The 17,526-nt window shown below is 40.8% G+C and overlaps 1 protein-coding gene across 2 annotated transcripts; it reads right to left on the minus strand.

Moving 5' to 3' along the window:
- Window positions 1–204: 204 nt before the first annotated feature.
- LOC110196481 (uncharacterized) lies at window positions 205–3,278 on the minus strand. 2 transcript variants are annotated; one of them, XM_020969766.2, is made up of 2 exons: window positions 2,736–3,278; window positions 205–1,907 (listed from the first exon to the last, which is right to left on the minus strand). In XM_020969766.2, the coding sequence occupies exons 1-2, from the start codon at window positions 2,900–2,902 to the stop codon at window positions 1,373–1,375; spliced, it is 702 nt and encodes a 233-aa protein (XP_020825425.1). In that variant the 5' UTR covers window positions 2,903–3,278; the 3' UTR covers window positions 205–1,372. The 2 variants fall into 2 exon arrangements, with proteins under 2 accessions (XP_020825425.1, XP_020825426.1); XM_020969767.2 differs by having other exon boundaries at window positions 205–1,820; window positions 2,736–3,273.
- Between the last annotated feature and the right edge of the window lie 14,248 nt (window positions 3,279–17,526).

Genomic DNA, 17,526 nt, shown 5'->3' on the forward strand with positions numbered 1-17,526 from the left:
TCTGTTCTTCTCCCAAGGTTTGCTGCTCCTTACTAGTGGTGATATGGGAGTTAGCGAAGCAGGTCGGGTAATATCTTTTGAAGAAAATAAAGCTTGGATGAAGGCAGCCTTCCTAAATTCCCATCCCAGCATCACTCTCCCCCCGCCCCGCCCCGTTTTAAAAATGGATACAGGAGTTGTGCAGTAAGCACTTTGTAAACCAAAAAAAGTTATGTACATTTATTATTGCAATCAACAGTAGCATCATAATTACAATAAATTTCATAATCATTTATCTAAAATGATGATCAAGCTTAAACCCAGATAGCCTTTACACGCTTCAGAACTAGGGTTTTATTTTGTTTTGTTTTGTTTTTTTTAAACCACCTCACAGAATCAGCTACTAACAAAGTCCTGTCGTAGCATAAATCAGGACCAAAAAATACAAGTAATGTTACGAAGTAGACGCAAAGCTACGATGTGAAAACATCAAAGGAAACTGGATAAAAATGCTATTGAAAATAATATTTTGTACCATTCCTTCCTTCCTCCCCAAAGCGCTGAGTTTTTTGTTTGTTTGTTTGTTTTTGTTTGGTTTTGTCTTTAAAGAGATGAAACTATAGATTTAGCAAATCAATAGATTAAGCCTCAGGAACAACGTGATCGAAGTTTTCCGAAATGTCAAGAAAACAGTTGAATTCAAACTCGGGTAATTCACCTGGCCGGCATCTTATGCTTGGCGAGCTGGCTTGGGGCTGAGGAAGGAAAGCCCTAACTAGGGGAGGTGGTTTTGGTTTTGGTTTTTGTCAAGGCAGGAAACCCGCTCTGCCAAAGTCAACTAGGAATCTCTCCAGTCGTCCCCGAAACCTAGCGGTCTAGCGACGTGTTTGTGCCCTTTTCGTGCGGCCGATGTCCGTACGCACCAGCGAGGATAGTCCAGGCTGGTCCTCAGGAATGGAGCCGAGCGCGGACTGATGGGGGACAGTTTGGATTGGGGGCTGATGGACAGCAGTGCTTACATGTCTCTGCTGTTTCTCTCCCCCAGCCATGGGGCACACTTCAAGAACGACCCCCCTCTCAAAAGAATGCGGTTGACTTTTTTTTTCTTTTTTTAAGACATGACGAGCCCTTCAGAATTCGGTGTCACTCATTTCCTTAACAGGTAGTTTCATGGAGGATCTTGTCGGTCTTAAATATCAAAGGCTGGGCAGAGGCGCTCCGAGACAGGAGAGGGAGAGCTGGAACATTTTGTTCTGGTAGCAAATGAGCTTTAAATAACCTCATCTTCCTCCCACTTTCCCTCAACCCTGTGGTGAAAAAAGACAGGGAGCCTGACCATTTTGAGACTCCTATAAACTCCGTAGGAGACATCTACACAAATGCAAAACAGGAATCAGCCCCCTCCTCTGCGTTCCCCAACACCCCCAAGGCCACCCTTGGTGGCTGCATACCCTGTGGGACAGCTTGGTTTTATACAAAAATGGATCGGGTAGGGATGGGGGATGGGGAGAAGACACCTAGAACTGCCGTGTTTGGACTCCGCAGCAAAGGAGGAAGGTGATAGATAGCTCTTGGGTACTGGGAATCTAAGGACGCCTTTCTCCATTGCACTTCGGAGAGGGCAGTGTAGTCCTGAGTCTGCAGGTTGGCGGAGGGCAGGCTTCCGAACCAGCAAGGTCTTGGTTCCCGCTCTCAAGGCTGCGGGTTCGCGGTGCTCCCTTCTCGCACCGCCGCCACACACCTTCCCCTTTCCCGCACCGAGCTGGGCTGGGGGCAAATGTTTCCTTCGTGCGTTGTGTTTGTTTTCCATCTCTACGCGGTGAAGTGCGATGGCCGAGGGCCTGGGGTCAGGAGGAGCAGGCTGGGTCAGACAGAGCTCAGCTGGGCGTAGCTCCCACCCACGTTCGCGTCCATGCCCGCGCTGCCACCTGCCCCGGGATATAGGAAAGGGGAGGCTGGCACAGCTCGCGCGCCTGTGCCCTAAAGGTTAACTACGGCGGGACTGGGAAAGGCGAAGCAGGAGGGTGAAGAGAAGAGTGGCTTGGGATGCAGAAGCGGGGCGAGGAGACCAGAGCCTGTCTATCCTTTCCTTCCACAATTATTTAGAGGGCAGCATGGTCGTGGGGAAAGCATTTTGTGAGCCTGGAAGCTCTATAAACATGGGCGCTATGGGTGCCACTCTACTGCGTGTGGGTGCTTTCAGACAAAACCCGAGCCCAAAACTAGTTCTCTATCGTTGGCTATGCCCGACAGCCCTCAAGATAATCGGCTTTCCTTTTAATCCCCATAATCACTACAGCTACGAGAGCTGTGAGGAGGAAGCTTCACTCGGTTGCTTTCCAACAGGTTGTTCACTAGGCAAAAGTCTCCGATTTCCCTTTCGGGTTACTTTTCTCAAGCGACCTAGAGGCTATAACATTTCAACCTTTCCCTGTCCCGGAGACTGTGTGCGGGCGGCCCGCCCACGCCCCCTGGGCCCAGGCTTCGGACTTTTCCCTTACCGCCCTCCCTTCCACCCTCACCCCCACCCAGGATGGTGCAGCTGTCCCTCCGCTTTGTGCCTCGCTACTAATCATGCAGCCAGTTTTCAAAAGTTGCCACAGCAGAGTTTTCTCTTGCTTTCTTTTTTTTTCTTCCTCTTACAGACCTTCCCGTCTGCTGGAGCTGGCCTGGGGTTCTTAGGCAAGCCTTAGCAGGAAAGAGAAAAAGGAAAAACCCCTACTTTCCCACCCCGCCCCCCTTTTCCTCTTTCCTACCCTCTCTCTCCTCGAAGGGCAGACCTTCCTGGAGGACTAAGACCCTCGGAGCCTGAAAGCCCAGGAGTCCCCGAAGACTGGTGACTCTGGTGGGAAGGAGTTTGTTCTGCATCTCCCACCCCAGCTCTCTTCACTTCTCCGCCCTTCCCCGCCCCCCTCTTCTCCATCTCAGGCTTGCTTGATCTCCGGAGCTAGTTTTGTTCACATTTTCTTCTTCTTCAAAAATAAAAATCTGAATTTCAAAAACCTCAAACCGAGGACCCCACTTCAACTTTCTTCGTCGTCCACTTTTCCTATCTCTCTCTCTTGGAGCATGCAGGGTGAACGAGCAGCATTCCCAACTTTGCTGCTCTCTCCCCCCTGCCTATCGACAGATGGCTGCCTACTACCTTGGACTGTTTCTTCGGCCCAATTTCGCTTCCCAAGTACACAGCCTTTCCCTTGCCCGGTGTTTTCAGAAGAGGAACGAGACAGACTGCAAAAACTTGACCGTACCTTTCCTTCGTCTCTTCTCTCCCTCCCCACTCCAAACCTTGGCTCTGGTTGCAATTTTGTTTTGTTTTGTTTTTAATAGGAATACCGGGAAACTGTTCCCCTATCTCTGAAACATCTTCCCCTTCTTTCTTGGGGTGCAGCATTGCCTTAGGCAGTGTTGCCAACTAGGTACATTGAATTAGAGATGGGCAAAAGTTCCCTCAATCCCTTCAAACAAACCGGATCTTTAAGTGAAGAGATCAGATCAAACTGTAGTAAGAGCCCTACACTAGAAAACATTCATGTATATGTATATGTAGAAAGAGATTGATTTTGTGCCGTTATTGATTGGCAAAGAGGTTTTTTTTCAAATGCTAGAGAATTGAACTTCCTAATCTTTAGTGCCTTGAAATGCTCTGCATGAAAGATGAACAAAGTCCGAAGTGGATGGCAAGACACCTGATACTGTAGATTGGCAAAGGTTTTTCACAGTTTTGGTATTCTTTATTCCTCACAACTCTGATCTGAGGTGTATGCCAGGGTGTAGCCCCGTTCTAGACTCTGTGGGGAGCTTTTACAATTTTTGCTGTCTTGACACCAGCCCTAAGGACAAACAAGAGGTCACTTTGAGACATAGGATGTGCTGAATTAGGCTACTTTTGCATCATCCCAACTAGAATCCAGTCATTTCTCACTCTGCTTTGGCATTTTGGACTTAAATCGGTTGCTTAAGTGTGGTCAGATCTGGCCTTAATGAGCAAAAGTCCACAAAAAGCAAGAACTCCCTCTGCCCCTTTGACACAAATCAGAACAAATTATTAAAACTCCATTATACTTACCACCACGTGCTAGTCTTCTAAAATTAAGTATGTACTGTATATATATACATATACATACACACACACACATACACACACATATATGCACTGTTCTACCTTCCATTCAGAAACAAAGCTAAAGCCAAGGAAATACATATATAGAAATTGCCTTGTGTAATAACTTATTTTTCTATTGTGTTAAGGTCTACCAAGCACTTTCTCTACAACAAACTTGTGAGAGATAGTATAATATATTGTCCCCATCTTAGCTGAAGAAGTGAAATGATTTGCCTAAGGTCGCAAAAAAAATCATAAATAAGCAGGGTCTGAATTCAGAGCTCCTAACACTCAGTATGGTACTTCCCACTTCATCATACTGCCTTACTGTCACCTACTCCTTATTTAGAACAGCAACAAGAGTGGGTGTCAATGTGAGTCCTCCAGAGTGTCTATGGAGATTGGGGAGGGTCAGGTGGGACAGGTTTACCAGCTTCTCAAAGCTTAGTTAGGAAGCTCATAAGGCATGGCAGCAGCGGCAACAGCATCTTGTGGAAGGGCAGCCCTGGCTCTCAAATAAAGGAGTGTTTGTTGGGGGTGGGAGGGAAGGAGGAAGAATGAAAGAGAAGGGGAGAAGAGGGCAAGAAATAAATTCAGCTGGAAAGAAAGGGGTGTGTGTGTGTGTGTGTGTGTGTGTGTGTGTGTGTGTGTGTGTGTGTAAGCAGAATTGCTTTCAGCCTACGGGCTATGATTTTTTTTCCCTTTAATTTTAAACCTCCTTTGGGGGAGAAGAGTATTCCCTCCAAATCCCTAAAGCAGCCCAACTCCTTTTATAAAGTCTCTCCAGGCTCCCCTTCCTATATTCTTTAGCTGCAGCATCTAGTTCCTGTAAACTAGTAGCACTTTGAGATATTTCTTTGCTTGGAGTATAAAGATTGCATACACAAACGTAATGCCCTACTTCCCTTTCCCATTCACAATCCTCCACCCTGTTGTAAATCTGTGCACTTTCACATTTTATCATTGAAACCACCAGGAGTTTTTGGTGTTTTTGTTTGTTTTGAGGAGGGAAAGAAGGGATTGGGTGAGAAAATGCTGGGCAAGAAGAGGATTGAAGGGAGAAGGTCAGGAGTTGGGACATTATGGTTCTCTGGATAATGTTTTGTTGATTTTTTTGGTGTCATTTTATTACTTCAGAAGGCTTTCCTGCTAGAACATGGCCTATTTACATTATAGCTGGTACAGGAAGTTGAGAGTCTTTATCAAAACAAAGTACTGTAGTCAAAGGATTTCAGGATGCTTCCCCTACCCCACCCCCCAAATTAAATAAATTTAAAAGGGCTCTCTTCAGTTCCATGACCTCTAAACAGTTGAAAGTCCTCAGCTTTAGGAGAAGAGCTGATCTTTTTCTTCCATTCCTGGTAACAGAGTGTGGTGATGACCCATCTCTGAAGAGAGGGTAGTGAAGTCTAAAGGAAAGACAGCATCAGGACCCTCCCAAGTGCCAGAGAGCTGTGGTCTTAAATAGAAGGAAACTAGGGAGCTGACTGGACAAGTAGTTTAATAGAGAGGAAATAGATTTCACTTAAGACCACTGAGGGTTTGAGAGCTGGACCAGACCATATAAGCCATGGTCCCTTAACTTTTTTGTGCGTCATAGCACACAAGTAAACCTGTCCTACCTGGCCCTTTTGGCAGTCTGGTGAAGCCTGTGGACACCTTCTCACAAAAAAAAAAAATTTAAATGCATAAAACAAAACACATAGGATTACAAAGTAAAGCAATATGATCTCTCTCTCTCTCTCTCTCTCTGTTGTACACACACACACACACACACACACACACATTCAAATTTACAGATCCCAGGTTAAGAACTCTCAAACTAGGCCAACCCCTCATTTTACTGACGAAGACAATGAGGACCAGATTGGTGAAGCAACTTAGCTAAAATTATACAGAAATAATAAATTTCAAAACCAGGATTTGGTTGTAATCTTTGACTACCCATTCAAGGCTAAATCTACCATACCACATGATGGAGCATTTTTCCCTGAGCCTGGTAACATCCAATAAGAGAATGTTTTTCCCCTTTTAATGATACTTTTAGGCCCCATATTGAGATTTTCAGTTTTGCCTTGATTCAATCTCTGCTCATGCCCTTCCCCACCCTGCTTCCCACTAGCCCAAAGAATTGACTGTTTACTAATGTGTGTCTAGAGATTACTCCTATATGTTCTACATTTGGTTTGGTTTGAAAAGTTTGGGATTGAGTTGGGTTGGGGGGCAAAGATGGAGAAAGTTCTGTTTTCTCTTTCTCCTGTGGAGAGGTTAAGTCGCAGAGGGTGAAACTGGCTGCTTTATTGTTATTAGCCAACCACAATAGCAACATAAAATTTTGTTTTGTGAAAAAAAAATGCATATAAAATCCTTATTCTTTTTAATCATTCCTTCAAGTGTGAATTGCCTCTGTCTGGGAAATCAATTGTAATTCTTTACTAAGTATGTCCCTTTAAGAAAAATTCTTAAGCCTGTTCCTGGGCCCAGTGTCTGGGAAAGAAGCAAACTAACTGCTTAGGAACAAAAGAGACAAAGAACTCAAACAACAAAACAAATAAACAACTCCCCCCACCCCCTTAAGGGCAACAATAGACTAGACTTAGCAAGTGCAGTTGCTGCTTGGCCTGTGTTGATCTGTCGACCTGCCAAGTCTCCTTCATTTGGCTACAGACTTTCCCTCTCTCTCACCCAGCTCCCTCCCTCTGTTTACTTCCTCCCTCTGTTTACTTCCTCCCCCCTCTTCTGTCTTTTTAGGTCTTTCTCTCACTCCACTCCACTTTGTGCTTTGTTTTTCATTTTAGTACTGTGTACATTTGCAAAGTGGATGTATCTTAAAACTTTTGCTTTTCTGGGTAGTTACAGTAGCTTATTTTGTGTCCTAGAGGACAAATGATTCCTGCAGAATCCTGAAGTCACTGTATTAGTTAACTTCTTACTTTAGACTATTCTTTTCCTTGTATCTTAGGATTTAGAGCCAGAAAGGAACCTAGCCTAACTCCTTATATTTCACAGATGAGGATATTGTAGTCCATTGAGGGAAATATGTCCAAGGTCAAGGGCATAGACAGTAACTTGTCAGGATTTGAACACAGGCCCCTTGGCCTCCAATCTAGCACTCTTCTGTCACTTGGCATTTTTGTTTGCTTGAAACATATTCTCTATCCTCTTCCCAAACATTTCTCAAATGATGTAAATATCTTAGTCCTGGGATGATTTACATCATAAAGAAATGAATCCTTGAAAAAGAGAATTGAGAGAAAGAATCAATAACTGGAAAATGTGGGCAGTAGACATTGAAATTGAGCCTTACCCTTTCCCAACCCTAACCTTTAAAAATTTTTTTTACAATCTCTGTTGTTATACCACCTCCTCTTCATGAAATATCTGTGTGTGTTCCAGGGAAAAACTGGCCAAATCTGGCCTTCTCTGGGCAGCAGGTGTGAGGCAGGGTAGCCAATATGGACAGAGAGGGGTGGGAAAGGAGCTTTGAATTTCTATGGCAAAAATTCCCACCCTGACTTTTTTTTTTAAACTTCCTTAGAGGAAGGGGAAAAGAAAAGTCTCTGCCATGGACTAATTGTGTGATCACTGGCAGCTCACGTTGCTTCTCTGAAACTCAATTTCTTCATCTGTACAATATAGGGATTGGTTTAGATAATCTCTAAGGTCCCTTCGAACTCTGACTTTCTATGATTCTGAACATAAAAATAAAAATAAAAATAAAAAAGGATGGGAAGAGGAGGACTTGTCTCCAACTCAGATTTTCAATAAAAAATAGCATTCTGGAAAAAGCACTTTTTCCTAGGGGACAGTGGGTGTCTTACAATCAGGGAAAGCGTCTGTCACAATCAAGCTGAGAATGAGGGCAGTGTTGGATTATATAGAGAACCTAGCACATTTCCAATGTTACAACACTAGACGCTGTTTCTAACAGGGTCAAATGATTTCATTGCTGGAACTGGGACCTTAGAGATCATCTAGCCAAAAGAGATAACATATGTAAAGCACTTTTGAAACCTTAAAATGCTATGTAAATGTCAGCTATTACTGGTAACACGCAATCTCCTTGAGAGAAGGCACAATTTCATGTTTGTCTTTGTGTCACCAATGCCTTACACATCCTAAGGCCTTCATAAAATATTGTTAAATGGAATAGAGTCCAACATCCTCATTTTAAAGATGAGGAAATGGAAGCCTACAAAAGCAAAATGATATAACAAAAAGTACCGTAACTAAGACCTTTTGATTTAGTTTTGGTTTTGATACTTCCTCTCTGTGTGATGACTGGTGAGTCACTTAACCTTTCTAAAGTTTTCTCATCTGTAAGATAGAAAGTCTTGCAGGGTTGTAGAAAGCTCACTTTTTAGGGCCAGACTTAGTGTGGACACCCAGCCCTATTGCAACTCAGAACTCCCAAACTTAAGAAATCCATCAGCTTTAGCCTTTCCAGAGGCAGGGATTACAGGTGTGTGCCACCACACCTAGCCACTCTACTCATCTTTTCAAAGGGCTAAATGGAAATGGGGGTACACAAGGGCAGCTAGGTGATGCGGTGAATAAAGTGCCAGACTTGGAGTCACAGGAAGACTCCTCTTCCTGCGTTCAAATCTGGCCTTACTAGCTGTGTGACCCTGGGCAAGTCACTTAACCCAGTTTGCCTCCGTTTCCTCATCTGTAAAATGAGCTAGGGAAGGAAATGGCAAAACAATTTCTGCCAAGAGAACCCCAAAAGGGGGTCATGAAGAAGAGGTCACTGAAAAATAACTGAATAAAATAGAAATGGTCCCAGAACAAGTTGCTGTAGTTGTATTCTTTTATTTTTTATATCCTAAGATAATTTCACAAGCAGATGAAATATCTGCTCTTTGTAATTGAATCAAAGCATTAGGATGTAAGCTCATCTTCTGTATGCTCATTGAAAACATCATTGGTACAATTCCAGTGGCAGATTGTACAACATGGTACCTTGTTCACATATGATATTCATCTCTTCTGCTATTTTCTTGTCTCCTCTGGTCTCTCTATTTTGAAAGCTTTTCATTCTATTTAGCTTAGAGATTATGAATGTTTGGTATGACAACATCTATGAAAAACATTCTTAAATTTTTCTAAAAAAAAAGAATAATGTTATGCCAGGTGATTATGGAAATAGTTCTCTCTCAATAGTGAAAATGGTCCTATTCCAGGAGACTTAATTAGTTTTAGTTCTCCAAGATATTTTGAGGTCTGAACTTGTAGTATAGGGATTTTTTGTCTGTCAGTCTATGAAAGATGGTGAGCTTCTTATGTATAACTCTAGCCACCAAGTCATACCAGTTTTTATTGTCTGTAGTGAATAATGTATTGCACAGTTTCCACTGTTAGTGTTTTCTAGCAAATTCTGTATTGACCACGAAATCCAAATTCCTCAAAAATAATTCTTCAGTTTTTCATGGCAATAACCTGGTCCTGAATTACTATCATAAACCCCTACATTTCCACAAACAGATTGACGTGACAGCCATTTTTGGATGCTTTTTTTGTTGATATATTTTTGACTAAGTTCAGTCAGGTTTCATTCTTATACCTTGGTTATTTTATCAACTCCATCTGGAGATAAACCACTTTGTACTATGCTCAGTAGATCCAATGGTGTGTACTTTTACTATTAAGTACCACTTTTATTATTGCTTAGTGAACTGATGTCATAACCTGAGTTTCATAAATATTGTATAGGTCTTAGGATATACCCCAAATCTGTCATGGTCCATTATACAGATATACATGTTTATGTATATATGTATATACATATGTATGTATGTGAATATGTGTGTATACAGTTTGGTAATACAGTGGATAGAGTGCCAGGTCTAGAGTCAGGAAGACTCATCTTCTCGAGTTTAAATTTGGCCACAGACACTGTATGACCCTGGGCAAGTCACTTAACCTCTCTTTGCCTCAGTTTCCTCAGTTGTAAAATGAGCTGGAGCAGGAAATGGCAAACTACTCCAGTATCTTTGCCAAAGCAAACCCCAAATGGGGTTACAAAGAGTTAGACATGACTGAAAAACAACTGCACAGCATGCATACACACACACACACACACACACACACAGATTGATAGTGCATAGGTGTTCATTGCTCTAAAAGTGTCTTTTGCATTCAATTTTGATTTCAGGATGCTGTTAAGTTTCAACTTAGACAAAGATTTCTCTTTGATGTTGTTATGCTCAGTTGTCTTGTCTGGAGGAGAACAGATTATTTGTAGATATACATAGGTTCAACGTGACATATGGATTCAAGCTTCAAGCCTTCACTCTCCAATCTTTCCTTGGAGTATATTAAAAATTTTGTACTAGCAACTCAAATGATGTTTTTGATATCACTAGAGAAAGGTTAATAAGATTTTCAGTAGAGACATATAGTTTGATGTCATTCCAGTGTCAAATAAGTAAAAAGATATTTTGTTTCAACTCTGTCTTTAGTTTGGAAGAGAGATAATAATAATGGATTTAAGATTAAGCAGAAACATAAAGGATTTAAACTGAGTCCCTGAAAAAACCACATTTCCTATCAATTTTTCTTGACATTATTGGTGATATATTTCAAATAAGCAGACATCAAATATTTTAGCATTCTCATCACCCTTAGGTCTGTTTTACATATTTGCAGTACATGAATAAGCCATGAGTACAGAACAAAATCCAAAGCTCTATGATATTCAACAGATGCAGTGTAAATGTTAAATTACTTTTGGGCAGTTCATTGAACAGTTACTGAATTCATAATAAGTAGTTGTTTATGCCCCTAGAACTTTTAGGAACACCCTTTTTGATCCTTAGTCAATATAATATTTTTCTTGTATTTATGGATTTAAAAAAATACGACCTACAGATGTTTGGTATAAAGTAAATAAACATAAATGGCATTCCTTTAGAGGGGACTCTTGTATTCTCTGCTGTTGGCAACATGGGATTTCTTCTGTTAAGAAAAGGGGGAGGGGCAGCTAGGTGGTGCAGTGGATAGAGCACCAGCCCTGAAGTCAGGAGTACCTGAGTTCAAATCTGGCCTCAGACCAAACACTTGACACTTACTAGCTGTCTGACCCTGGGCAAGTCACTTAACCCCAATTGCCTAAAAAAACCACAAAAACAAAAAACGCAAGGAGACTGACAAAGTGCTTTGCTAGTAATCGATGTACCACTCTGACAATCTGGGCCAATATTATGAATCTTGTCTGTCTCTGCCACTTTTTTGTTTTGAAGAGCTAGAATTGCAGATACCTCCTTTCATGTATCTGTTCTGTTATTTATTATATTAAGGGTATACAAGTTTTCTCTTTCTGCTTTCTTTTTTTTTTTATTGTGTTAAGACGTTGCAACAACGTAGGCCACCAGAAACTTTCCACATTATCCTTCAGAGATTCTCTGTTGCCCATGAATTCTTTACGTTTCCAAGCCTTTTCACTTTTGATTTTAACTGTTAATTATTGGAATCTAGAATTTTTGATGTGCTTTTGTTTTCTGTATTCTCTTCTGCATGTTTCTTCTTTGGGATTGCATTTAATTAAGGGCTATGAAGTTTGAGTTTTCTACTATATATACCAACTAGGTATTGGCACAATCTTTGAGTGACTTTCTGCAGCTTCTGCAGATCTTTAATAGCTATCTCAAGTTACTTCTGCCATGGTGGTGTTTAATACCTGTTCTTAGGGGTATTCTTGATAGCTCTATTGTCCTTTCCATGGTTCTTAACATGACAATCACTGTTGCATATAATGATATGTGAAAATCCTGAAATGTTTATATGACTTTTTTATCCAGTACTATAAGAGAATGGATTTTTTATAATTTTAGCAAATACTAGCTTTTTCGAATTACTCTGTTTTGGTATAATTGGTTTGGTAGTTGGATTCATGCTGTCAAACTCAAAAAGGGCTTTTCAGAATCCCAGTCTCAGTATGCCAACCTTCCTTTCAAAATCATTTGAGATATTGGTATTGTTTTGCTCATTCATTTCGAGTTTTACTTTCTAGAGTTTGTATTGATGACCTCAGGATCATCAGCTTTCCCCTCTTCACATTCAATAACTTAATTTGCTCTCTTATTTAATCAAATCTTGTCTTAGAGATAAAATTGTTGTTGGGGTGTTTGGTTCGTTTTTTTTTTTTTAATGATAACCCAGTGCTTGTTGGCAATACAATACTATTTGACTTGGAGCTGAGATTACTATTAACAAAAAAGAAGCATAAAGTCCTTGCCTAGAACTAGTAAAATCTGTTTCCAATTTTGTTATTATATAGTACTGGCACATAATGAAAGTATTCATGTCTTCAGTCCATTTCAAGTGTACTTGTGGTTTGCTTGCTTTTGTGGTCAGCACCATCTGCACTAAAGCATTTCCAGCAAGTGGGTATTGGTATTTCTGATTAGTTCCAATGTTTCATGCCTTCTTGTGGTACCAGAACATGAAGGGATGCCACTTGTTTCACTGTTATCCATGTCAAGATGATCAGCACAATAGTTTAGAGTAGGGCCAGCCTGCAACTTATGCCCCTCTGCCTATTTCTTAGCTTCATAGGACTGGTTTCAGTGCACTATCTGGGGTGCTAACCCAGTTGACGACATTGCCAGAACCTAATTGGCTGCAATTTCAGGGATCTTGCTAGGCTTTTACAGCTACTATACTAATCTTAGGCACAAAATCTCTATTATGCACCATCCCTCTGGCTGACATGCACTTATCTTGTTCTTGCTTTTCCTCTCATCTTATGGCATGGATGAAGAATTGGGCTGTGAGGGGTCAATTGTTGTTGTTTAACTATAATTATAATTATTATTTTGTGCTACCTTCTATGGGATACCCTCCCAACTCATACTCTTGGGTTTGGTCCTCCAGGAGAATAACTACTTCAGGTTCAAGATACTCTGTAGATATGCATTACTAAAATTATAGTTCACAAACCCCCACTAGTTTGTCCACTTTTAATAATCTGCCTGTTGACAACATTAACTAAAGGGATAAATTTTTAAATGACATACCATGAACAGTAGAAATAAAACATCCCCCCTAAATAAACAGGAAATGCTCTCTTCCACATATATACATAATATCAGTGAGAAGAGTGGGCATATACTTAAGAGTACACAAGTAGAGAGCCACATACACAGGGATGGAATGCACACGCCAAGACAGCTCACCCCTCTGTTTTTGCAGGGCTTTGATGTCTTTCCTCTCTTCATGTTTTCTTTATGATGCTCCCCATTTCTTCTGGATAAGTTGCACTCCTAGGGTCCCTGGGCCTTTATCTCTTGATAGCTCAATTTCACTCCACAGCTAAACTCTGATTTTCTTTCTGGTGATCACAATATCTCCTACTGCATGTTTTGTTCTGCTTTTGGATGCAGTTGCCGACAGGTTGGAGGGAGGTAAGAGAAATACAGTCCCCACCCCTGCACTCTAGAACAGAAACAAGGGAAACGTCAATGAATGATTCCTTCTGAAGTACTGGTTTTTCCTCCATAACTGACTTCTTCTTGAGTACTAGGGATTATTAGATTAACTTCAGAGCTATCTACCTTGTTTTTTAAAGGCCACTTAGAGGTATGGCTGATCTTTCAGATGTCTAATGGTTACCTACTCTATGATTCCTAGATTGCTAGGTGGCATAGTGGATAGAGCACTGACTCTGGTATCAGGAAGAGCTGAGTTCAAGTGTGACTCTATACACTTACCCACTAGCTATGTGACCCTATGCAAATTACTTAACCTTTGTTTGCCTCAGTTTCCTTAACTGTAAAATGGGGGGGTAGTCATAACAACTAACTAACAGGGTGTTGTGAGGATCTATATAAATGCTTATGCCCTTCTTTTCCCCTTCTATCAAATTGATAGATGAGTAAGAGGAACTTCATCATATCTTCTCCAGAAGAAACAAAGTATAAATAATTCTTTACATTTCCTTTAGAGGCTGTGAAAGGGTGATTCTGAGATCTGCACTTCATAGGCTGCAAATGAGACTATCTCATATTTGACAGAATCAAAACCTAATTTTCTTACTTGTTCATTACACTCTGCAGACTCATCAAGTGGACCAGGATTGTGTGTATGTGTGTGTGGGGGAGAAACTATAATTGATCAGGAATCCTCTAATTACCATCGCAATGTTACATAATCATTGATCAGAGTCATACAAAGAGCTAGTAAGATCGGGGGCCATACTTGCAGTAAGGGGAGCTAAGGCGAATGACACTTCCCCTTCCCCAACAGTATGGTATACTGGAAGGAGCATTGTATTTGGAATCAAAAGACATGAGTTCAAATCTGGGCTCTGCTACTTACTAGCTATGTAACCTTGAGAAAGTCCCTTAACCCTTCTGGGCATCAATTTCTACACCAGTAAAATGAGGGATGGTTCTGGATGCAGTATGGTATAGTGGAAAGAGTTCTGGATTTAGAATTACAGGCTTAGATTTAGAGTTAAGGCCTGGATTCAAACTATTACTTTGCCATTTCATATCCATGAATATGGGTAAATACATTGAACCTCTCTGGTCGCAGCTTTCTTGTTTCTAAAATGAGAGTGTTTGGCTAGACGACTTCCTAAGAGTTTTCTCAGCTCTAAATCTATGATATTCTTTTGATGTCTAAGGAATCTTTCAGCCTTGGGTTCTGTGCTCCTCTATTTCAGTCACCCAGAGTAATATATAGGGGGATTAGGTATGCAAATCCAATCCATCTCTTTGCCTTGGTGAGGGTAGGAGTAAGAGGAAGTCCTGGGGGGAGGTGAGATTATGGACGACTGATGTCATTGGTTCTAGGCCTTTGGAGCCTTTGGAAATGCTAGACTAATCTCATTTTACCCAGTTATCTCAAGACCTTCTCTTTAATGGTCAATACATTCAGTGGGTCTATTTCCAACAAACTATTATACTTTACCACTTGCAAGTCTAGGTATGGGAGTTAGCTACCTCCAAGTCCATGACCAAAAGCTAAGAGGCAGTACAAAGAAACATTTTCTAATGAGTTTTATTCTGAGCCAATAACTTTCCAGTTGGAAAAGTTATTTTCTTATATTTTGGCCTTGCCAAAAATGTCTGATTTTTTTTTCTCCTGTGGAGGTCACTCTCTGACCAGGCAGTGTTTCTTAAGTAGCATGCTCATTCACACCAGTGTATCTTGAAGACCTGACTAGTGAAACATGGCAAGTCAAAATTGTCTCAAAACAATTTAATTCATTCAGGCTTTTGTCTTGAACTGACTAGTACTGGATTCCTTACCCTTCTGCTACCTCTACTCCATCTTTTGTTTCTTGACTCTTTTCTAAAACTCAAGTCAACAAACATTTATTAAATACTTCCTCCAAAGACCTGCTCAGTGTCTTCATGGTGTGGTGATTTCCTGGGCTGTGGTTGTGCAACTACAGTACAAATGTTGATAGGTCCTTTGTTAATGATGTTGTTGTTGCTGTTGTTGACATGCTATATGCATGTTACCTGAATACTAGCCTGGGTAAAATCGGAAAGGGGATTCAATGTTTATATAGTGCTTGTTATGTGTCAGGCACTGTGCAAAGCACTTTATAAATATTATCTCATTTGATCCTTACAATGCATAAGGTCTTATCATCTTTCAATATTCCTCCACCATGTCAGACCCCTTATCCCACTGGTGAGTTGTTTTGGGGTGGGGATCTCCATTTAGGAGACAGGCCATGCTTCATTCCCCTCCTAGTTGTGCTTCTGACCCTATGGACTTTACCACCATGCCCCTGCCCAGGTACACCTTTTATCCTCCCTGCTTTCCAATTCCCTTTTATATGCTGTCTTCCTTCAATAAAAGGCAAGAACTGTCTTATCTATCTGGTCAGTAGTTAGCAACATAGAACAAATAAAAAGGATTGTGTATTAAAAGCAATCTATCAGTTAATTACCCAGTAGTCTACCATCTTCCCTATTATAGTGAGACTCAGCCTCTGAGTACCTGTCAATTATACTTATCTTTCATTGGCCCTATTTCCCCACCTAACACTCCTACTGACCATGCCTTATCTTTCAAAATGAAGTATGTTAACCTTGAGGTTTTTTGCCTTGTATTTGTATCCCTAGCACTTAGCACAGTGCCTGGTACACAGTATTTTATAAAGGCTTGTTGCCTTGCCTTCTCTCCACATGTGGTCTGTTCTTATCCCTTTGCATTTGTTCTGTCTACAATGCATTTTCCTCACCTCTCTAATTAACTAAATTCTATATAATCTGCAAATCCCAGCTCTTTTAAGAAGCCCCAATTATTAGAGTCCACACTGATCTCTCCCTTTGCTCAATTCCTATAGTATTTTTTTTAAGGAATTGAGTACATGGTTATGCTCCCTCAAGCATTCCTCTAATTTTTGCTTATATTTAAGTTTACCACCCCAATAAGAATCCAATTTTTGGTAACTCTTTGGCTCCTTTTAAATCCCTCCTAGTTGACTATTGGCAAATACAGCATGCTTAATTTTATTACCCTGAGTTATTATTATTCAATTTCCTTGGAGAAATATACTTGAAGAAAAACCTGGATGATGGGAGAATCAACTAGAAGCTCCGTATATGTGTATGTATCTCTAATGCCTTTGATTTTCCAACATTTCTAGTTAATTGAATTAAGTTGTTTGCTTAATAACAACCTCAAGGTTAACATACTTCATTTTGAAAGATAAGGCATGGTCAGTAGGAGTGTTAGGTGGGGAAATAGGGCCAATGAAAGATAAGTATAATTGACAGGTACTCAGAGGCTGAGTCTCACTATAATAGGGAAGATGGTAGACTACTGGGTAATTAACTGATAGATTGCTTTTAATACACAATCCTTTTTATTTGTTCTATGTTGCTAACTACTGACCAGATAGATAATGGACCACATGGAAATTACATACATATTCACTACACATGTCCCTCCTTCTTGCCTTTCCTCAAGATGTATGGATAAAAATGTAGATGTTTAAGATTATTCCAAGTAATTGAAGAAACTGATAAATATTGTAGTAAGGAGTCAGCATCTGAAAACCTTTGCTCTGGGTTGGACTCTGAGCCAGGCAGAAGCCGAGCATACATTGTTGTTTTTCTTTGTTGCTGTGAATCAGGATAGCAAAGGTGGTAGAGCCACTCTGTTCTTGAAGTGGTTTATAAAAGGAACATTATTTTAAGAACTAAAGCAGGTCAGAGATTATACTTCACACCATTCAGATGACAAAAGAAGGAAATAACCTTTTTTTTTTTTTGGCTAGGCAATGGGTTAAGTGACTTGCCCGGGGTCACACAGCTAGTAAGTGTTATGTGTCTGAGGTCGGATTTGAACTCAGGTCCCCCTGAATCCAGGGCTGGTGCTCTGTCCACTGTGCCACCGAGCTGCCCCTGGAAATAGCCATTTTTGAAAAGGTAGTGGCAGGATAGGTATATTAATTTGTACCATTCCATCACTGGGTG

Source organism: Phascolarctos cinereus, unplaced genomic scaffold (genome assembly GCF_003287225.1).
Source record: "Phascolarctos cinereus isolate Bilbo 61053 unplaced genomic scaffold, phaCin_HiC Scaffold_4;HRSCAF=312, whole genome shotgun sequence".
Classification (NCBI taxonomy): Eukaryota; Metazoa; Chordata; class Mammalia; order Diprotodontia; family Phascolarctidae; genus Phascolarctos; species Phascolarctos cinereus.

Coding starts and splice junctions, on each gene's coding strand:
- LOC110196481 (XM_020969766.2), bottom strand. CDS start 2,902: ATGGAGAAGAGGGGGGCGGGGAAGGGCGGAGAAGTGAAGAGAGCTGGG. Junction 1,908..2,735: donor GCCCTTCGAGGAGAGAGAGG/GTAGGAAAGAGG, acceptor ATCCCGGGGCAG/GTGGCAGCGCGGGCATGGAC.